The sequence below is a fragment of the Zootoca vivipara genome, chromosome 7 (genome assembly GCF_965207765.1).
Source record: "Zootoca vivipara chromosome 7, rZooViv2.hap1.1, whole genome shotgun sequence".
NCBI lineage: Eukaryota > Metazoa > Chordata > Lepidosauria > Squamata > Lacertidae > Zootoca > Zootoca vivipara.
This window is the reverse complement of record NC_142590.1, coordinates 313,407-335,919: the sequence shown is the minus strand read 5'-3', so window position 1 is coordinate 335,919 and position 22,513 is coordinate 313,407. Positions and strand designations below refer to the sequence as shown.

Below are 22,513 nucleotides of genomic sequence, written 5' to 3'. Positions count from 1 at the left end.
GAATGCTCTCACAGCATCTTCTCATGAGGCCACCTGAGTCCCTGTGAGCATCCCGGTACCCAGGGAGGGGAGAGCTTACAAACTCTTTTTGCACTGGGTAAGTTACTTCACATTTATCTGTAGGCAATCTGTTTTACTCAAATACAGAATTATTTACACGACAATCTACAGCTGGAGTTCTAGGTTTAGCATTCCATTGGCAAAACATTGTTCCATATTCAGATACTTACCTCTCTTTTTAGCTCAGTCACAGTTAGCGACAGATTGGAGACTAGCTGTGTCATGTTGGTCAGCTGAGCCTGTAGCAGCTGGATGGCCTCTGTCTGCTTCAAATCCTAGGCAAAGAAGAGAAGAGAAGTGAAGTGAAGTGAAGTGAAGGCATGCCCTTGTTTTAAATACTAATGAGGACACAAATCCAAGGCTTAAAGAACAAGATGAGGGAATAAGAAATACCTAGAACATGTGAACAAAATAAACTAGGGGTTCCTTCTTGGCAGCCTTTAGATTACCCTTAATTTTTTGCTTAACAGACCAAATGTCTGGTGCATAGGAAAATTCTGCACTGAGAACAATGCTCAAGATCTCAGCTCTATTCCCCACCTTTGTGGGGGGTTTGAAAGCTTCTCTGTTGTTATGGCACTCAGGTCACTCCAGTTCACAAGATGCTGCTACAGGCTGCAGAAAGAAAATGTAGTTTGACCCAAAGTGTCTCTTTGGCTTCACGAGCTAAGCAGCAGTCCTGCATATTCTGCTTCAGAAGAAGTCCACTAAGCAGAAGGGGAAAGCATCAACTACAGGAGATACAGAAGAAATGGCCTAAGCTACAAACTAAAACCAAATAAAGCTGTTTTACTCTGTAGCCATCATTTAAAATTACAGAAGGGTACTAACGGGAATCCATCTAGAAAAAACATGAACTGTTGACTTTTTAAAACTTGCGTATACACACAGGTCCGACTTTCTGAAGGCTCGCTATGTGAAAATTCACTTATCTGAAAGTAAAGACTTAGTACTACCGTGTTTCCCCTTTTTTAAGACACCGTCTTATAACTTTTTTCCCTCAAAAAAACACAGGGTGGCTTACTTTCGGTGGGATGTCTTATTTTTATTGCATCAGTATGGTACGGTACAGCAATCTACATTTATTCAATTAAAATTAAGTCATCTTCTTCTGGAGCATACAACAATCAACATTTATTCAATTATAGTTAAGTCGTCTTCTTCTGGAACATCATCATAACACTCCAAACCCGGAATTCCATCCTTCATTTCTTGCAATTCCAGTTCCTTTAGAACCATTGGCCCCAATCTTTCATGTTGAGCGATAGAGCTCTCAGTAAATGAGCACCTCTTATCCAGGTAACCTGCTCGGAGTGCATTGGCAACAACACTGTCAGTGATTTTATCCCATGAATTCTTCACCCAATTCACGACCTCTTGCAGGTTAGGTTTCACAAAGTTTCCACGCTGATTTCTTGTCATTCTATTTTCAATGTAGTCGTTGATTTCCATACGCAAATGGTCTTTGAATGGCTTGTTTATTGCAATATCAAGAGTCTGCAGATAGGCAGTCATTCCTGCAGGAATCATTATTTGATCTATTCTTCTCTCTGCAAGGAACTTCTTCATGTCTTTTGCATGATGAGTGCTGGCTGAATCCCAGACTAGCAGACCTCTTTGACCACCTCGCGTAACAAGTGGCAGCATTAAATCAAGCCACCTCCTTATAACTGCTTGTGTGCACCCGGCTTTTTCGGATTCCAGAACATAAATGCCAGAAACACGTTCAATCTTATCTTTCTTGCCCTTAGCGATGATAACAGGTGTGGCTTTCTTTCCATCCAGACGAATTGCCAAAATACAGGTAACTCGAGAACTTTCATGACCAGTGGAGGGAACGTAGATTGAGGAGGCACCCCTCTGTTCAATTGTTGTTTGGGCTCCTTGACCCATAAACACTGCAGTTTCATCCATAGCAATCATGTTGCAAAGTTGGTATTTAGAAAAGTCGATGCCATCAACAAAGGACTTGAATGCAAGTGCTCGCTTAACAACTTCAGCATCTTCCAACCTAAACAGTGTTGTTGATTTTCTGAGAGACAGTTCATATCGCTGAAGGAAGCCATCCAGCCAGTGTTGTGATGCTTTGAATTCAGGGGATACTTCAAATTGTGATGCCATTGCTAGGGCAAATGCTTGAATATCAGCCCTGCGCACAACCAAAGCCTTTGCTCTCCTTTCAGCGATCCACTCACTGATCATGTCTTCCAGCTCAGGAACTGAAGGTTGCCGACCTGCACCACACTTACGCTTCTTAGCATTTCCTATGACCACCTGTAGACTGAGGTTATCGTATTCTGCCCGCCATTTTTGGACCATTCGGATATCCAAATTCTTCTCCTTGCAGAAAGTTGTAAGATTCTTGCCCTGGGAGTCCTCCACAATTCCTTTCTTGTACTCAACTGTATAGCTCCTTCTTTTTGCAGCCATATTGTCTGGGGGTTGTTTCTGGCTGGTTATGGGGGGATAGAGAAAAATGTTAAATGGCTGCTTTTAGGTGTCCAGAAATGGCTAAAAAGATTAAATTTTGGCACCTCAGGACAGGGGACTCAAGAGCATATTGCAATTTTAAGTTTGGCACAATTAAAGTGGATTAAAGAGCTGAGTTGTCCTAGTGCAACAAAACCACTTTGTTGTTTTTATTGGAACTTTGTGTTGTTTGGAAACTTGAAATCCACTGAGAACTGTGGGATGAACAAATTGTCAATGGAAAAACCTGCAAACACCCTCCACAAGCAAGTTGGAATGAATGCTTGCTCAATGAAGTCTGGATGATAAAGACTAAAAGCTTTGAGTTTGAATGCCAACAAACAGGTCATATGGAAAAGCCCTTGGTTGTTTTTTTAAAATAAATGGAAGAGGGAGGGGAGGAGAGAAGCTTCCCTGTCCTCCTCCATAAAGATCTGTTTCCTCGGAAGATTTTTAAGGAATCACCCCTCCTTCAGCCACAAACACCAGTGGCTGGGCAGGGATAAGCAGGAGGAAATCTGCCTTGAGGCAAAGCTGCCTTGATAAACAAAACTTCCCTGTCCTCCATAAAGATCGTTTCCTCGGCAGATTTTTAAAGAATCACCCCTCCTTCAGCCACAAATCAGCTGGGCAAGGAGGAGCAGGAGGAAAGCGATCCTTGGGGCAATGCTACCTTAAAAAAACGGGAGGAGGGAAAGAAGGAGAGAAGCTTCAAAAGCGCCAAGTTCTCAACAGGGGTTCCTTACAGTTTTTATCTCCTGTATTTATCTCCTTGCACGCGACAGTGCTTCTCGCTCCTTCAGTCGTCTTTGTCGGCAAGTTTCCTCTGAGTCCCGGTGGCGGCAGGGCTCGGGCAAGAGGAGACTTTTTTTTTTCCACCTCTCGCTCTCTGGCTCCCTGCACGCTAGAAGCAGGCTGCAGAACTCCGGCAAGAGGCGCCTTTTTCTCCCGGGCCTCTCGCTGGTTTGCTGCTCCCGGCAGGAACAGGAAGTGGCGTCTTTTTTTTCGCGCCTCTCCCTTTTGTTCTCCCCGCGAGTCAGGAGCAGGCGGGGCAGAACTCCGGCAAGAGGCGTCTCCCCCCCCCCACGCCTCTACCGGTAGCTGCTTTGCTGGCGATGGGGACAATGGCGGCACCATGGCTTACTTTCAGGGTACGTCTTATTTCTCCTACTTCTAAAAAAAACCCTGCCATGTCTTACTTTCTGACTACGTCTTAAAAAGGGGGAAACACGGTATGCACACTGCAGAGTCAAAACAAGAGAACATTTTTTTCACTTCCTTGTTTGCCTTTTGCAGTTTGGTTGAGAAGCTGTAGTGATCTGTATTTTAGTAAAGCCCCAGAGGGTTGTCCTTGGCTTTTTCATCATTTTGGAGTCAAACTTCTGTGGTTTAGAAAATTTCCCATAGGAATCAATGGAAATCGTCAATTCACTATGCAAACATTCAACTAATGGACTATTTCCAGGAAAAATGAGACCTGCGAGTACTTAAGAGGCAAATAAAGTGAAACCTGGGTCTGCTCTGCACAATTTAATAATAATAAATATTATTTTATTTCGCTTTTATTTCATGGTTAGGCCCTTTTTTGCGCTATTACAAGAGAAACAAGGCTGCACACAGTAAACATACCTGCTGTTCGGCTATGTGTGAAGTATTCTGAAGTTTTATTATAGTTTTATTAAAAGCCTTCTGCATTTCTTCCATTTGTTTGCGATATCTACAAAGTGAGTTAAACAGAATCTTAAGACAGCACCCACAAGTAAACCTTTTGAATTAGTACTTTTCCATGTATAAGACTAGGTTTCCCCCCTTAAAATTCATGCTAAAAAGAGGGGGTCGTCTTATTGCTGGGTAGTGCATAGGGTGGACATTTGATTGGCTGCTGCCGCGACTGTCAACAGCTATTGTGCGTGTTATTGGTTGCTGTGTCAATGGGTGGTGGTGATTGGCCAACGCTGTGGCAACTGGGCAGGCGATTGGCAGCTTCAGCCGGCAAGGGGACAGGTGGGAGACGGATTTTGCGATGTGTGCAGGTGAGTGATTTTTGGCATCCCCCCCCAAAAGAAGCTCAACAACCCTCGGAAATCCTCCCCAAAAGAAGTTCTACAACTTTTTGCCATCTCCCCCCATTTTCTGAAATTTCAGTCCACCAAAATAGACGGAGAAGTATGGTAGTTGCTTATGCTACTGCTGCACCCTGAAACTTACACTGATATATCCAGCTTTCTCAATACAACTTGAAAAGGCTACTTTCGCAAGCAAGTATCTAGCTTAAATCATTTTTCTAAATGTGCACAAGGACCCTTTGCACCTTGAAGCAAAATTTGAAGTTTGGGACACGCAGAAGAAATCTTGCCCAGTGCAGTAAGGCTGCGCTTCCTGGCCTTCATGTTCTCCTAAGCACACTTGATGTGTATCACTCTTAAACCACTGAACATACTTTAGCTAACAGAAAGTTCCTCAACTGGCTTAGTAAGGAAACAGCACCCCTAAAAAGAAGCTTAGAGAACCACCTCCCTAGGAATGTGAGTGATCCAGTATCTCCTTTAAGAACTTTTGGAGCTGCTTAGCTCATACTCAGGGTGCAAGTAGTTTAGTTTAGTCCCACCAATTTTCTTCATCAACTTTTAAAACATCTCAGAAGTGAAAATACAAGGCTATGGAAAGCTAGACCTACCTTTGACTCAGTTCTTCCAAGTAGCGGCTGCTGAGAGACATATTCACTTCCAGGGCTTTAATGCGGTTATTGAGCCTCATAAACACAGACTCTTTTTGATTTGATCCGTGAACAAGATTCCCATTTCCATAACCCAAGTCTGTGGAATTCTGCAATTCGGCATAAAAATCTGTAGCCGTCCGTGGAACAGGAATAGCAAGAAATGCTTCCTCAGCTGTCTGCTCATCGTCCTTAATTTCTAAAGATGATGTTTCCACAAGAGACACCACTTGCTTTTCCGCGTCTGAAGAACTAATTTTTGCTTCGCCCTCATAGCTTTCTGTGGCTACTGTACATTCAGACTGTGGAATAGTCTCTGTCGGTTTTGAAATAATTTCAGTTGAGGTTTTTTCATCTGTGTTCATGTCACTGAATTCAATTCCAATGCTGGTTGCAGATGGATTCTCTGCAGCAGACCCAACAAGTCCATCTTCTGAAGAAGGACTTTCCTCTTGTGAAGGGGCCTCTGGGGTTTCAGATACGGCTTCAAGTTTTGGAGGTTCCGAGGATGCCTCAACTGTAGACAGGGACTCAGCACCTGTTGTAGCATCCAAGAGAACGGACTGAGACACAGTTTGTGGGTGACTGGGCTCCAGTTCAAAAGTGCCTTCTGTCTGATTGATCACAGCCCCATTCAAGATGCTACTTAAGACCCCGACAACCATTTCAGATGGCTCTGCAATTAAGGTGTCCAATTTCTCTGAAGGATGTTCATGCACCAAAACTGGCAACGATTTGGTTGGAACCAGCTGGGCCTGCCAAGTAGCAGCCGAGTAGTATTTTCCCCAACTGGTGTCACTTTTGCTACAGTAACGGTGAAGTGTCTCCACCACTGAACACCACTTGTACAGATACTCTGAGAAACTGGAAATGCAACAGACTGTCAATAGTTCATAGCAATAGATTTGTGTTTCAGACTCAAACCATGGTATGTCTTCTTCTTGCTCATCACTGGGCAGTAAGGTCACTGTGGACTGAATTGCTTCCTCTTCATATTCATGGACTAACTGAACAATCGGGCTCTCTCTTGTTGCATCTAAGACTAACAGCTCTTTATCCAATTGTAGGATCTCTGAAGTAACAAGCCTATAAACAAAAGTTTAGAAGTACACATCAAGATGCAGTTTAGCAGATCCCTAAAACCTCTGCCAACTCGAAAGTTACTGCCATTCTCCTAACAGAGTCTGGCTTCAGAGATCTGCCCTGCCATATGCAATTCCACATATGGCCAGAGTTTCATATCAAGGTCTTGTATACTACAGGATCACTGAGGGTCAGGAAGTTATTTTTGGACCAAATATATTTTAAATTTGATTGCAACTGTTCTGGGAAATGGGTCGAGAGTGAGAGAGAATGGACATCCCCCTCCATACAAGGCACTAGATGAAGATATAAACTATTCCAAGGTAGAGCTGGATTGCAGGGGCCCAGGAAAGGCTGACTAAGGGCTGACGTCATGTTTGGAATACAACCCAGGGAAGGATGGTCAAGCCAAGAGTCATGGATGTGGGTGAGGACAGACATGGGAAAGCATGGGGGCTCTAATCTTAATGGTACTTTTGATTGTATTTATATTATTTGCAATCTGCTAAAAAAGACTCTGGGTAGCTTACAAGTCCCACACACAAACAAATCACTTACTCTAAGGAGGGAATGGTAGTGGGCTCCGGCAGTTTAGGTTCTGGCCAGGAACTGGCAGTTGTATTTTCAGAGACACTTTTGTTTCCTATCAAAGAGACATGCAGATTTATAAGATATCACATTCCAGATAAGACTGTTAAACACAGAGAATAAAAACAAAAACAAATAGCCTTTTTAAAAAAAAATCCTCTTCTGTAACCAGGCAGGGCTGTTGGTTGAAAGTTAAATGCAAAGGGACAGCCATCCTCCTCTACCTCACTCCTAACTATAATAAGAACCATAGAAGAAGAACAATGACAGGGAAGGAGGGCCTTGAAATACACTTCCTAAGCAGTGTGTTTACAGTATACTGTTCCAGTCCTGAAGTCTAGTCTCTACTGCCCCATAGGTTGTCGCTGGCTGCTAGGTCAAACACTCCCTTGTGAGCAAGGTCATAGTGCAGAGGTGCAGCGCATGCTTTTATCATCTAATGGTCAGGGGCTCAATCCCAACATCTTCAGGCAGGTCTGGGATTGAAAGAAGAAGAGGAGTTTGGATTTGATATCCCGCTTTATCACTACCCGAAGGAGTCTCAAAGCGGCTAACAATCTCCTTTCCCCTCCTCCCCCACAACAAACACTCTGTGAGGTGAGTGAGGCTAAGAGACTTCAGAGAAGTGTGACTAGCCCAAGATCACCCAGCAGCTGCATGTGGAGGAGCGGAGACACGAACCTGGTTCCCCAGATTACAAGTCTACTGCTCTTAACCACTGCACCACACTGGCTCTCTTCCCTGCAAACTCAGACAGCCACTGTTGGTTTGACCAGGCAATACTGAACTAGACAGCTAGCCCGGGAACAAATGGCCCCAGCCTAAAGATGACCTTAAACCTATGGAACCTATGGACCTTAAACCTATGGAAAGAGCACATTTCTCAAGCTCTGAGAAAACTGCATTTCCATGTAGAAGGGTGTTTTTAGCAGGTAACTCTTAAGAGTATACAGAGCCATGGCTGAGAAATGGCGTTTTGAGAGAGCATTCAGAGCAGTGTTCAGATCCCATGTAGAGACTGAAGAACAATGGGGAGGATTGGGGAAAGCGGCTTGCCTTAGACGTCTCCATCCATACAGATGTAGTTAGGCATTTCTCTAGTATCAGCCCGGACAGTGAGGTCCAGCTCTGAGGGTCTTCTGGCGGTTCCTTCACTGCAAGAAGTGAGGTTTTAGGGAACCAGGCAGAGGTTTTAGAAGACATCTGAAGGCAGCCCTGTATCAGGAAGTTTTTAATGTTTGACATCTTATTATGTTTTTATATGTGTTGGAAGCCACCCAGAGGGGCTGAGGCAACCCACTCAAGATGGGCAGCATATAAATATTAAATTGTTGTTGTTGCTGCTGCTATTATTATGTCATCCAGGTTAGGGTACTCCGGCACCCATGGAGACACAGGTGCGCTACAACAAACCATGAAAATTACAAACAAAATGGGAACATGTAGTCCTGAAAGGGGCTACCCGTGAAACTGAAGCATAAGAAGCTCCTCTGCATCTGCAACTGGCAAATGGGTCGCCCACTAATGGCAGAAGTTCTCATCAGCAGGACACTAACATGGGTCAGAGAAGCCATGCAAGAGTGACATCTCATCTGATGAGGTGACGTAGGATTGCTCACACATTTCAGGGGGTTTTTTGGGGGGGGGGGGCATTTCTGGGATCAGGCTCGATTGCCACTGGCTCAGGCAGTGGCTATTTCAATTAGCAGCTCATGTCTGGGTGAAATGCTTGTAGCTGGACTTGGGAGATAGACATCCCTCTCTTCTTTTTTGTCTTAGGTTTCCATTGAAATGGCATCCAGAGATTCTGTGAAGAACTCAGATCCTGTAAATGAGATGTTGGTACGATGGGACTATAAGCCTATGTCCACTCCCCAGGATCACGTCCAATATTTCTAAGGACAGACATGTTAGAGGCCCTGGCTGCAACAGAAAGCCAGGCAGCACCTAGGAAAGAGTCCGTTTAAGCAGCCACAGACCAGGCTCCCTGAGGCTGCGGGGAAGTAGATCAACCAATAAAATGCTGAATTTGCCACAGGAGGACACAGTGCAGAAGAAGAAGAAGAATCGCAACCCTTTCCCCAAGGATAATATCTTTGTTGCATGGATCTCTGGGAAGGCTACTGCAATCGAGAGCTAGAACGGCTTAGCACAGCTACTGGTTCATCTACCTGTGGGTTAGAGCAGTGGTCATCAACCCCCGGGCCATGGACCGGTACCGGTCCGTGGATCAATTGGTACCGGGCCGCCCAAGGAACATTAAATATAATTAAATTAAAATTATTAAATCAAAACAATCTGAATAAAATATAAACAATCAACGTCCCCCCCCCCTCAGCGGGCCGCAGTAAAATTACCAAACGTTGACTGGTCCACGGCGATAAAAAGGTTGGGGAGCACTGGGTTAGAGAACTGGGGAGAAGTCTTCATTATGGAGAGGTGGAAACAAAACCCAACTTGAGCCAAAAACAACCACCCCACATCTATTTAAAAAGGTTACTTCACTTCAACAAGTTGCGATAATATACCTTGGTCAGTTGAGTCTTCTTCAGTTTTTGCTCCAAGCATATTAGCAGCAATGTTCACCATATTCAAAATGGCATCTAAAAAATTAAAAGGATCGAATAGACAAATTTTAAAAATCTGAAGAAGTGTGCATGCACACGAAAGCTCATACCAAAATAAAAACTTAGTTGGTCTTTAAGGTGCTACTGAAGGAATTTTTTTAAAAATCACAAGAAAGCCTGCAGAAAACCAGTCTTTTCGAAGCTGCTCCTTCCCACATGCTGGTGCAGTTTCTGGGCAGCAGATTATGCACACATAGCAAAACTGCACACCCCTAACGTAGTGCTGAGTCCCAAGTGTGGCCAAGGCTCAGTTCACCCAAGCACACACACACCCACACCCCGAGATGGCTGAGCAGCATTCCCACCTGCAGAGAAAAGTGCTAGGGGGAGTCCATGTATTGGCATTTAGCAGCCCATGTCAAGCAAGGTCACTCTTCAAACAAACCATTTGCCTGTGTTTCTCAGAACTGAGAAAGTAGTTATCTTCGGACTCAGCTATACAGTGGTACCTCTGGTTAAGAACTTAATTCGTTCCGGAGGTCCGTTCTTAACCTGAAACTGTTCTTAACTTGAAGCACCACTTTAGCTAATGGGGCCTCCCGCTGCCGCCGCGCCGCCAGAGCACGATTTCTGTTCTCATCCTGAAGCAAAGTTCTTAACCTGATGTACTATTTCTGGATTAGCGGAGTTTGTAAAACTGAAGCGTTTGTAACCTTGAAGTGTTTGTAACCCAAGGTTACTGTACTAGTAAAAATAAAATATTATAAATGCATTATAACACTGTGACACCAGATGGCGCTTTAGAGCTGAAATCGGAATGAAATTTTCCACTGTGAGCTTTAAAACGGTTTTTTCCAAGCATTTTCAGAGTGTTCTTAATAGCTGTGTAGACAGCAGCAAACTATTGCTGCACTGAGATCCAGAGAGTCAAGCCAAACCAAAACCTGAACCAAGTTGCTTGACTGGTCTTAGCCACTTGCTACATTGTTAGTATCTGAGGGGAGGATAAAGAGGAAGGGATTCTTCCATCTGCCCAAACAGATGATCACGCAAGTTCAGCTCTCAGCCTTAGGTGATCCAATTAGCTCCAAGGAACAAGTGGGGAAGTAGATCCAGGTCTCCCCAGCCTAAGACTAACCACTACACAACTACATATTGTGCAACTGGAAATCGTGGAAATCTTTACAAGCAATGCTGCTTCTGTTAGAGCAGTTTCCAACTTTTCCATCCACCTGGCAACTGCCTCTCAATGTCTCTGCCCTTTATGCATTTCAAGGTAAATTTCTGGACTCTTTCCTACATGGATTCTAAGAATGTGTAGAGGATCTTAGCTCCCCCTCAAAAACACATCCCTGTAATTACTCACTTGTGGCAGAGCCAAGAAGATTTTTTGAAGATTTCTCTTCTCCTGCATTGTAGTCCAAAGGATAATCTGCTTACAAGAGAAGAAAACACTTATATGCAAATCACACACCTTTTTATCTCTAGAGCACTTCATAAAGTGACTAGAATAGGTGGTGCTAAAATTTCTGTATGTCATCTTTTTATTAAAATACTCCCAGGACAAAATATTAACCTCTTCATGTCAAATCCAGGTCGAAAGCTGCAAAATTGTCCCTAGGTATGGCTTTTGCCATTATAGAGTTGTGGTGATGAAACTTATGGAGACAAGGTTATAGACACAAGGAGGCATAGTTCTGTCAAAATAGATTCCAGCCTCCTAGCCAAATTTTCAAGTCTCCAGTCATCTTACTTGTGAGGGCAGAAGGAAAAACATGCAAGCAGTATTCTGCCCAGTTGACTGTGAAAATAAATCTCTTGCCTTACAATGCTATGAACAATGAATGCAAACATGAGGCTACCAGTAACTTGCAAGGCGTAAGAGCCTTCTTTTTAATTTTGATACAGTTTTATTAATATTCAGTAAAACTGAAGCACTTTAACAAATCTAGCAACGGTATTTACAATCTTGCTGCTCTGCCACTGTTTGGGTCCCTTTGACTTTGGGCCCCTTTGAAAAATGTTCCTGGATATAGACCTTTGAAGGGAAAGCCCATGGCTCATGGAAGGATACTAAAAATATATATCAGGAATTGTGAGCCTAGGGAAGGTGAATCTGACAGAATCTATGCAATTTGCACCATTTATTCTGCATAATTAATTCCATTTCTGCTGATCTTGCAAGAAATCAGCAGAATTTTTTTTTGTAAGGCACTAAATCCCGTTCTCTGACTGCAGTCTTATTCAACCACTTCTCTTACTGAAATTTCACCAGGTTTAGGAAATGCACTTTCGAGCCCTTATACAGGTGAAACTCGGAAAATTAGAATATCGTCGAAAAGTGCATCTATTTCAGTAATGCAACTTAAAAGGCGAAACCCAATATATGAGATAGATGCATGGCATGCAAAGCAAGATATGTCAAGCCTTTATTTGTTGTAATTGTAATTATTTGTCATTAGGCAGGTCAATTATAAATGGCATGTATTTAATGAAAAGTAAAAGCGATGGGGTTTTTTGTTTATTTTTGTATTATTGTAACTATTTGTTTTATTACTGTGGAATTTCCAAAAGAAAGCATTTGTAAAAATTAAAAGAAAAAATAATAAGTTGCATTACTGAAATAAATGCACTTTCCGATTATATTCTAATTTTCAGAGTTTTACCTGCAGTTTGCAAAGGTATGCTTGAAATTTGCTTCAATTAACCCCCCACCTCGAGTTTTCACAGCTAGAGTTTTAGACCAATATCACAATGATCTCATGGGTAATTGCAATATACAAAAAGCTCACCTCACCATTTCTAACCCTTCACCATGGTTGGTCTTTGTCAGGCTTCCTCCCCTGCCCAGCTTAGTGGCCTCAGGACTTCTTTTAGCCACCTTGCCTGCCCAGCATTCTGGGTTCGCTTATTATTTAGAAATGATTAGCAAAAAAAAAATCAATCTAACCTTAAATTGTGACCAGGCTACTTCCTTACCATAGTCTTCATCAAAAAGCTCTTGTCTTTCAGACTGGTACTGTGAATCAGCTATTTCTTCATATTCTTCTACCATGCTAGTTCCAAACACCCTGTAAAAAAAAGTATTTTATTAAAATAGAAGCAAGAGGCAGTTTTCATCTCCTCAGAGGGAGTTTTTCTACGTGGCATCCTGTGTAAAACTGAGGTGCATAGCAGATGAAAGTTCTCACTGTTTCAAGACTTCACACATTTCCTCTTTGTACACAACAACTTTATAGATAAAGCCACTAAGTTCTCAAGATATCTGTTACAGTGAGTGTTATCAAGTCTTTCTATATAAATGGCTTTTGCAAACGTTTTTGAAACTGAGTGGCTGGGGTTGTTAGTTATTTGGGGAGTGGGGTGGGGGGTAGCGCCAGAAAAATATGTTTCACGGTGACAGGAGACTAGAAGCATCTGCTCAATTTCATCAACTATTACCTTATAAGGCTTAAAGGACAAAAGTGTTCTGATCCAAAATGTGATACCAACTCCACCTAAAGAATTAAAAAAAAGTATTTAATAATGAATGGCCTGCAGATGGACCAAGTAACAGTTTTCATAACAAAACAGAAAAAGAATGTTTATATTAGCCATGCGGTAGCAGAAAAGATCTTGCCCGACTCTAATTCTTGCCATGCATTAGTGTGCTGAGCCACAGAATACACCCATGTTCTAGGCACCCAACGTTACGAAGATGTTGCTAACCTTTAAGTACTTGATGAACATCTGAAGCAAGAGAAAAGGGGGGAAAGAAGTGTCAATAGACAGTATGCAGGCCACAGGCAACAATATTAGCGACTTAAAGAATTATGGAACATGACCACTGTCTGTTACCCTTCCTTCCCTCTTTGCCTCCCCCCCAAATAATAGCTACAAAGGATGCATTTGCAAGGGAAGGGAAGATGCACATTAATGTCTACAATAACATGCAGAGTAAAATTGCAGCTCCTTGTTATATGATCAAAACCTTGACATGCATAAAAATTACAGTACCGACTGTATACCAAGGAAAAAAACACTGCTATTAGATGTTTTCATTTGTTAACTGTATAATATAAAATTAGTTTCTACTTCCTAAATCTGTTTCTTTTGGATTTCATCTAACTGCACTACAGCAGAAGAATTAAACCTACAGGTAGTTTTTGGAAGACAGCTTAAAAAAAAAACTAACTAAGGTTGCCTCTTGCAAATATCAGTTACTGATCTGCCAAAATATAATGGCTTCCCTATTTTAAGATAATAGGTTAGAACAGAGCTTTCCAAACTTGCCATGCATTATTTCGTGACACATTAATTCAGTTTTACTAGCAAACCGGAAGTTAAACTAACCCCTTTCCAGCCCCAGGAGGAGCACAGGGAGCATTCGCACACTGCAGCCGACACACTAATGTGTTGTGACACAGTTTGCATAGCTCTGGCTTAGAAAATCAAACATAAATCACATTATGTACAATACATAATTAAGAGTCAGCCTCATTAAGGTAGAAATTATGAATATGAACGAAGAAGCTTTGCAGTTTTATGTATCATTCCTTTGTGTATATTTTTACTAAGGGTATTATATTTACTTTCTAAAAGGCTGGCTGTTCATGTTCAGGAATTGTTAAACTCCTGTTTGCATGCAAATCCAAAGATTTTGTTTATGTTCCTATAATCTGTATTTTAATTCTCCTTATCTGATGTTTTGATGACTGAGAGTGGCTGCCAAGATCACATAGCACTGGTCCTGAAGGATCTTCATTGGAAACATTGGTATGTTTCCGAGCACAATTCAAAGTGTTGGGGCTGACCTATAAAGCCCTAAACGGCCTCAGCCCAGTATCCCTGAAGGAGCGTCTCCACCCCCATTGTTCAGCCCAGACACTGAGGTCCAGCGCCGAGGCCCTTCTGGCAGTTCCCTCCCTGCAAGAAGTGAGGTTACAGGGAACCAGGCAGAGGGCCTTTTCGGTAGTGGCACCTGCCCTGTGGAACGCCCTCCCATCAGATGTCAAGGAGATGAAGAATTACACAACTTTTACAAGACATCTGAAGGCAGCCCTGTATAGGGAAGCTTTTTAAGGTTTAATGTTTTACTGTGTTTTTATATATGCTGGAAACCGCCCAAAGTGGCTGGGGCAACCCAGTCAGATGGGCGAGGTACAAATAATGAATCATTATTCTTATTAATAATAAATTTGGTCTCCATGCCATCTTCTCACGTACAAAATCTCTGGTTGCGAATGGCTAACAATATTCCCTGCAGGAGTATGTACCTGGAAAACCAGCAGCCACTTTCACAATATTTTATTTTTCACCTGATTTTTAAAGCCATGTTTTTCCCCCTTCCACATGTTTCCATTCACCTTTGGTAACCCTCTTCATTTTCTCTTAGTAAAAAAAGGAAGTTGAAGATTTTGAAAGGAGAGTGGCATGAGCTGGGGTTCCACCCGGTGCATGAGAAGCAGACTGCTCACATTCTTCCCACGAACCCCAACAGGTACTGAAGCTGCATCCAAGCTCAACTCTTCTTCTTCTTCATGGATGGAACCTCCCCTCTCCCCCATTTAGTGCCTTTATTTAACACACACAACACTTTCCCCCTCCACAACTATTTGCCCTACAACTCTCTGGGTTCCACATCACATGCCCCTTTTTGGCATACAGTGGTTCCACACAAATGACCCCCACTTCACAGATGGGGGGCAGCAGGAGCTGAATACTGATGACTAGGGAGAACTAGGACTGTCAGCCGAGGTTCTACAGAGGATGCTGCAAAACATCCCCTGTGATGAGGGAAACTCCTCAGGCCAGTGTCTCAAACTGCATTGGAGCAGCTGGCCCTGGCATAGAGGAGGCAGCCCATTGCAAGGAAGCGTCCTGCAAACAACAATTTGCCCTAAATGTATAAATGGTCAGATAACCTGATGGCCTACAGCAGACATGTCCAACCTGTCAATCGCTATAAACCAGTCAATCACAGGATGGATTTTGGTCGATTGCCTTGTCGCCTCCGTCCTCTCCCATGGCCCCCGGGGGCTCTAAGCACGCGCTTGGCCATGGCCGGAGCGACTCCACAGATCAAGGCTCCGCTTAACCAGGCTTGCTCGCCGCCACAGCAAGTACTCTGGCTGGTTCTGGCGCCACCTCAAGCACGCCACTCCGACCGCTGACTTTACCCAACGCCCAACCAGCTGGCCAGCCCCGGAAAGGCGCGAGGCGTCCAGCTCCACCCCCTGCAAGCCGCAAGCAGGGAGGCGGGGGCAGTGTGGCACATGGGTTGCAGCACTGTGGAGGGAGCCGCAGGAAGGGCAGCGCATGGAGAGAGACAATGGTGCCCCTCCCCCGCCCCTCCCTCCTAGTTCTGTGTGGACGCTGAACTTTCCCCACTATTCCAGCTCCAGCGTAGCAGCGTTTACTCAAAAGTAAGCCTCCCGCCCCACAGAGCTTGTTGTCCGGTAAAGGAGGAATTGGACATTTTGGGGTGTGTAGGCTTCCCACGTGCGCCAGGGACCCTGGGAGGAGGCGGGGGAGGGGGAATAATATGTTATTTTTAGCATCATAATAGTAATTTATTATTTATAGCCCACGCATCTGGCTGGGTTTCCGCAGCCAAATATAATACAGGGTGAGTCCTTTAAAAGAGGCCCCGTGGATACAGAGGACACAAGACTCACCTTGTATGTTTAAGTTGAAGAATGACAATGGAAGAGTGTGTAGATCACTGCCAGTTTTTGATACTGGATCACAGCCTCCTTGAAGCTGGACATGCCTGACCTAAAGCATCCAGGAGATAATCTCTAGGGCTGTTTTTTTCCTGGCTTAGTTAAACTCTTGTACTTGAAACAAGCAAAGGTGTTTGTCAGTTCAGTTGTAGTCAGGGGCACAAGCTTGAATCAAATATCGGGGGGCCCAGGTAAGTCCCGCCCTGCATACTTGAGCACATGATGCAGCCATGTACCCCATTTGAATGGCAATGCCAATCTACTTTGGAGACCCAGCCCCGTTAAATATTTTATGGGGGGGGGGTGCAAAGCTCCTGGGGTTGTAGTCACTTTTAAAAGGACAAGCACCCAGCATTTAAGTTGCCCAGCAGTTCTATTTCATTCTCTATTTATTTCTACTTTTTAAAAATGGATTTGGACTGGACACAATAATGAGAGTTAGTGAAGAGCATATTCTATCTTGAAACAGGGGTGGCTAACTTGTAGGCAAACATCTTTGGGGATGGGGCACAACATGCTGTCTGGGGCTGATGCCCTAGCAGTATTCCTTGCCTGTTTTCACCTGCAGTTGGAAGACAAAAAGGGGGGGGGAGCTGCAAATGTGAAAGTGTAGAGAAACAGGCAGCAGCCGGGGGCGTTCTCTCTTTGCCAACAGCCCAGGCCAAGGGAGGAATGGAAGGAGGTCCTCCAGCTTTAGGTACCTGTCATGACTGTCCCAACTTGCAGTTGTCTAAGATTAGGTCCTGATAAGTATTCACATACACTTGTGACTCATACAGACTTGGTTGGATCCTCCTATGGCACTGCAGGCATGGAATCACAGAACTGTAGGGCTGGAAGGGACAACGAAGGCCACTGCAGTGCAGGAATGCACAGGCACTTTGAGGGTTTCTTGCAATCGAGCGGTGTATACATCGCCATACACTTTGGTAGGTATGTGAAGTGGCAAGTGAGTAACGTCAAAAACTTACCTTGACATATTTGGCATACATCTGTTCATCCAAAGGGAAGCTCTGGACATTTCTCTCATCTCTGGCATGGAAAGTGCCTAGCTTGACCCACTTATTTGTTGGATACCTAGAACATAACACACACCAGAATGAACACACAGTAACCTCTCAGAAACCAACGAATTCAGAACCTCCCTTATAATACACAAAAATCGCTGTTATTGCAATGGCATCACAAACACTCTATTGCAGGTACAAGGTTACGATGGACAGAATAAAAGATTTCAGTGGTAACCTCAGTAATTTTGGCTTTAAAAGCTGGCAATTTTAAAGCTGTGGTCTACCAAGACCTTATTCTGTTCATCAATTTGCCCACCCCCCGGCTGGCATGACAGACTGACAAATCAAATAGGTGTCCCAACGACTGGTAATGATGTGCCCATCCCAGATAATAAAAATTAAGCAGCCATTGCGGTGAAAGAAAGAAACCTTACATTCACATATCCTGAGACATACCTGTCGCTGATAGACACCAGAAAATCCTTGGGAGTAGATGAGAATAACTCATGGTTGGCAATGTCCAGCTGCTTCACTTGAATTGGTTCACACAGTTCAACGACAAACCTGGCAGGTGGGGAGAAAGTCCAGCTGAATTGACTAGGTATGGATGGAAACATGCTTCAAAATGCCCTTCCTGTGCATTTTCACATACAGATAGCACCAGCAATCCGTAAAAGTCCCTTCCTGCTCAGGCAAGTGCTGAGTGAGGCACAGACAGGGGGCTTAGGTAGACTTTATGCAGGGCAGAGCTGCAGATTTCCTTCCATTTCTTTGATGAATTCCTAGCACAGTTAATTTGAAGACCAAGTTGTGAAATGGTTAATAATTCTGTGTAAGAATTTAGTTGATCTTTAGAAAACCAAAGGTGCATTACAGCGGGCAGACAAGCCTTCCATAAGCCAATGTTCAATGTGCTTTACAGCCCACGCCTCTGCATGCTTACTCAGGTGCCACATGGAATTCAGTGGTACTTAGCATTGCTAGGATTTTAGTCATAAAAGAATGGAGCGAGGGCTCAATTTCCAGTCAGAAGCAGCTGGAAGTTAGTCAAATTATAAGTTTTTGAACCATTCTGAAGATAGGATTTTACATGCAGACGGTCAGGTTTTATTATGAATCCTGAATAAAAAACAAAGTATTAAAGACTAAACCTTTTTGGGCAGGGGGTATAAGTTTTCAAGATGCTACAAGACTGCGTCTTAAAAGTTCTTGAAAAACTTTTATAAGAAACATTCTTAGGAATTAAAATAGGTGCTACACTGGCCAAACTCCATGTTTTCCCTACATTTTGGATTTTGTAATGAAAACGTGATTGCTGTGTAATATTTGGACCTTAACAAAATCATTTACTTGCATATGGGGGAAAAACTAGAAAGAAAAATCACGAAGCTGTGCAACTGATATATTTAAAAGTCAAAGCCATTTTATATATTTAATAATTATTTCTTATGTATAACGCCATTCCCTCTGATGAAACCAGCATCTTCTTTGAAAATGCTTTATAAATTGCTGCAATATCATGGTGCAATCACATTTCACAAGAGGCTAGTAGCATACAATGCTTGCCTACCAAGGCCTGCCAAAAACTGTAGACAATTCAGTGGCATAACAGATATTTATTTCACTTACGTATCTATACTTCACTTACCAGATTTTAGTACTGCATGGATTCAGCATGTAGAGATCCATATTCTCCATTAGTATTGCTGATGTACTCTATAAAGAAGGAAAATAACACTTCATTAAGTGTTAATAACACTTAAAATAATCCTGCCCCTTTTTTTACTGCTAGTACTTTTAGAAATCTCAACATGTCTTTGGTTTAATTTACAGTATTATTTGTGTGTCCCTTATCAGTTAAAACACTGACAACAACCCGGAAGACAGGTCACGTTGTTTGAAAGTATTTAACTGCAACACAGCAATTTGGAGGGGACACAGCTCAATGGCAGGAGACCACCTTTCGTGTGCAGAAGGTCCCAGATTTGAAATACAGTATCTCCAGGTAAGGCCTGGAAAGACTTGTCTGAAACCTTAGAGAGCCACAGCCAGCAAGACAGATGGGACCAAGGCCTGATTCAACAGAGAAGGCATCTTCTTATGTTCGTAATACTGTGTTACTCTGCTAATCCTGGAGAAACATGTGTTGGCTTTCTAAAGAAGTGTTAACAGAAATACTCAGGCACATTTTGAACAAGACAAAGCAGTAATAAATTTATGCTCCAATATGAAGACCAAGATGATCAATAAACAGTGGAGGCATTAATTTGTGGAGAGCTAAGTTTAAGAAACATCTCATCCACTGACTCACAGCCAGATCTCTAAGGCTGGGTTAACTGACATCCCATGCCCTTTTAAAATGTATTGGGGGGGTACTAGGTTGTTTTTGGTTTTGTATTGAATATGTATTTTGTGGTTTTATATTGTGATTTTGTCTTGTGAACCGCCCTGAGACCTGCAGGTATAGGGTGGTATGCAAATTATTATTATTATTATTATTATTATTATTATTATTATTATTATTATTCATTACCCAGCCTGACAAGATTCTAGAGCACTTAATGAGTGCTGCTTAAGTTATGTAAAAATTAGGGCTAAAACTTCAGTTCATCAATACTATCATAATAACCTTAGTCTCCTACTGAACTTTACTTCCCCAGTACCAATTCATTGGTGGGGCCATTTGGGGTGGGACTTTTGAAGAGCCCCATGCCATCTAGGCTGCCATAAAATGCTGGCATCTTTCTTTCTTTCTTGAGATGAAGTGCTATGGTACCTTAAAGATAAATGAGTTTATTCTAGCATAAATTTATGGAATAGAGTTGTTCTAGCTCATCCTTCTCCAACCTGTAGCCCTCCAGATGTTCTGGACTACAACTCCCAGCGTCCCTAAACCTTGGCCATAGTGCCTGCAGCTGGCGGGAATTGTAGTCCAAAGCATCTGGAACATCGCCTTCATGGGCTGGCATGGCCACTTCTCGTTGGTGCCAACACTGCCAGTTGTCTCTTCAGCTCTTTCCCTCTCCAGGGGCAGCTGACTGGCAGAAAGTTTTCCATCCCAGCCAGCAGCAGTGGGAATCCTCTCAGTGTATTCTCTGGGGAGAAGGGAGCCAAGAAGGCTCCAGCTTTGAAACAGTGTCACAAGAAACCAATGAATCTGTTATATTTAACTGACAGAATCTTCAATAGTATTGCCATGTCCACCAACATGCCCTTTGAGGTGGTATACTTACCTTTGCTTCTGGGTTAGCTGCCAGTATTTTGGCACCACACTCTACTGAAGCATAATTATTCCTATTTTTCTGGACCTTTTTTGAGAGATGCTGACCTCCATTGGAGGATGGGTGCATTGACTGACCTGCGTACGAAAGGAAGCATACCACCGAATAAGTAAGATCACTATGCCATTACTTCCAAGCTTCTAAGCTAAAGCAATTTATATACAAGGCAGCAGTATTCAATACTTACATTGTTAACAGTAGTATTTGTAATTGCTCAGATTTAGAATACAGTGGTGCCTCGCTTAACGAATGCCCTGCTTAACTAAATTTCCGCTTAACGAAAGTTTTTTTTCTAGCGGAGGTTGCCTCGCTAGACGAATTCGTTTTATGAAAAATTTGTCTAGCGAATCGCGGTTTCCCATAGGAATGCATTGAAATTCAATTAATGCGTTCCTATGGGCAAAAAAAAAAAAAATTCAATGCATTCCTATGGGATTCGCTAGACGAATTTTTCGTTATAAGAAAAGACCCATGGAACGAATTAAATTAGTCTAGCGAGGCACCACTGTACTTGCATTTCACAAATAATCTCTTTAGCCAAATAATGCTCTTTAGCCAAAAAAAACCTGCTCCTAGAGCAATTATATTCCATTGTAAACAACACAGTGCCCTACCCTCAGGCTTACAATTTAGAAAATATACATCACAATGGGGAAATGGATTGGAAGGAGTAAGCTACAGATTAATTTAATAACCTACTGTGCTAGAAAGATTTAAGGATGAGGAGCCCAAAGCTACTGGTCTCTTGGCTGACAAGCGCAGCCGTGCATCCCTTCTCTCCCCAAATGTAAAAGTAATCTTTTCTTACACAAGTGGAGGTACAGAAAAAAAAATCATTAAGATGTGGCTGGACTTTCTTCTTCTCCTTCCCCTGGCATCCCAAAGGTCATAAATCTGGGATAAGACCAAACTCTGATAAGGCCACTTTTATCTCTGGAGCTAAATCTGTCTAAGTATTAGGAATCTCTTGGAATGCAAAAAATATTTTAATCACTCAAAATGTGTAGTATGAAGACAATCCACAGCAAGAAAGAAAAGTAATTCCTGTCTATTCCATAGATTTTAATCCTATGCACAGTTGCCAGGAAGCAAGCTCTCATTACACACAATGGTTCTTACTTCTAACTAAACAAAAGAGTACTCTGTAAATTTCATAAATATGGCAAATTGTATGCCTTATGTTGTTAAAGCAGTATATAAGTTTAGGTTTCATGTGTACTCCATATATTCTCTGTTATACTTTCTCTTATAAATTTGACTAAAAAAACCAAATGCATTAACACAGGATCATCAAAGCCTGGCAGAATCCCTCTAGATCACGACAGATGGGCTCACACAAAGAATAAACCTACTGCCTTAGTTAAAGAACATAAAGTCGTGGTCTATACAGTGGTACCTCGGGTTAAGAACTTTGCTTCAGGATGAGAACAGAAATCGCACAGTGGCGGCTGCGGGAGGCCTCATTAGCTAAAGTGGGACCTCAGGTTAAGAACAGTTTCAGGTTAAGAACGGACCTCCAGAACGAATTAAGTTCTTAACCTGAGGTACCACTGTATATGAATCAAGGGAAAAAAAGGGTCAGTGCTAAATACTTGATTTTTAAGGGAGAATTCTGTTCAAAGTTTTCAAGAACAACCCAACAACCCCCCCCCCCAAAAAAAACAACACTGAACTCACTCTTTTCTTTTTCCACTTCCATAACCTGCTTTTTCCATTCGTCAAAAGTGGGAATATCTCCTGGATCCTTTGGGCTTATTACAGAAGTTGGGTCAATTTCTCCTACTTTTCTCTGCAAGGTTTTCAGATATTAACGAAAAACAAGAAGAAGACAGGCAATAAGGCGAGCAATCAAAACAGTGTAAGGCTTCAAGAACCAAACATTAAAAGGCAAGCTATGACCAGCAGGCTCAATGGTAAGCTGACCATTCTATTGCTTTTACAATTTTTCTTATTATTATTTTGCAAAACATAGCCTGTGTTTGAGGGGAATGTGATGTGGAAAATGTGCTGGTTAGAGAAAGGAATGAAATGTGTG

The 22,513-nt window shown here is 42.7% G+C and overlaps 1 protein-coding gene across 7 annotated transcripts in view; it reads right to left on the bottom strand.

Moving 5' to 3' along the window:
* SUCO (SUN domain containing ossification factor) overlaps positions 1-22,513 on the bottom strand; it is a 45,621-nt gene that overhangs the window by 5,535 nt on the left and 17,573 nt on the right. For 2 of the 7 annotated variants that reach the window (XM_060276537.2, XM_088673603.1), the window contains 14 exons: positions 22,156-22,267; positions 20,431-20,555; positions 18,846-18,913; positions 17,654-17,761; positions 17,159-17,264; positions 13,192-13,212; positions 12,925-12,980; positions 12,463-12,554; positions 10,850-10,915; positions 9,445-9,519; positions 6,887-6,971; positions 5,207-6,331; positions 4,159-4,246; positions 231-335 (listed from right to left, as the gene is read on the bottom strand). In XM_060276537.2, the coding sequence (XP_060132520.2) occupies positions 231-335; positions 4,159-4,246; positions 5,207-6,331; positions 6,887-6,971; positions 9,445-9,519; positions 10,850-10,915; positions 12,463-12,554; positions 12,925-12,980; positions 13,192-13,212; positions 17,159-17,264; positions 17,654-17,761; positions 18,846-18,913; positions 20,431-20,555; positions 22,156-22,267 (2,232 nt within the window). Of the gene's footprint in view, positions 1-230; positions 336-4,158; positions 4,247-5,206; positions 6,332-6,886; positions 6,972-9,444; positions 9,520-10,849; positions 10,919-12,462; positions 12,555-12,924; positions 12,981-13,191; positions 13,213-17,158; positions 17,265-17,653; positions 17,762-18,845; positions 18,914-20,430; positions 20,556-22,155; positions 22,268-22,513 lie in introns of all 7 variants that reach the window. The other 5 variants (XM_060276536.2, XM_060276540.2, XM_060276539.2 and 2 more) reach the window with 3 other exon arrangements.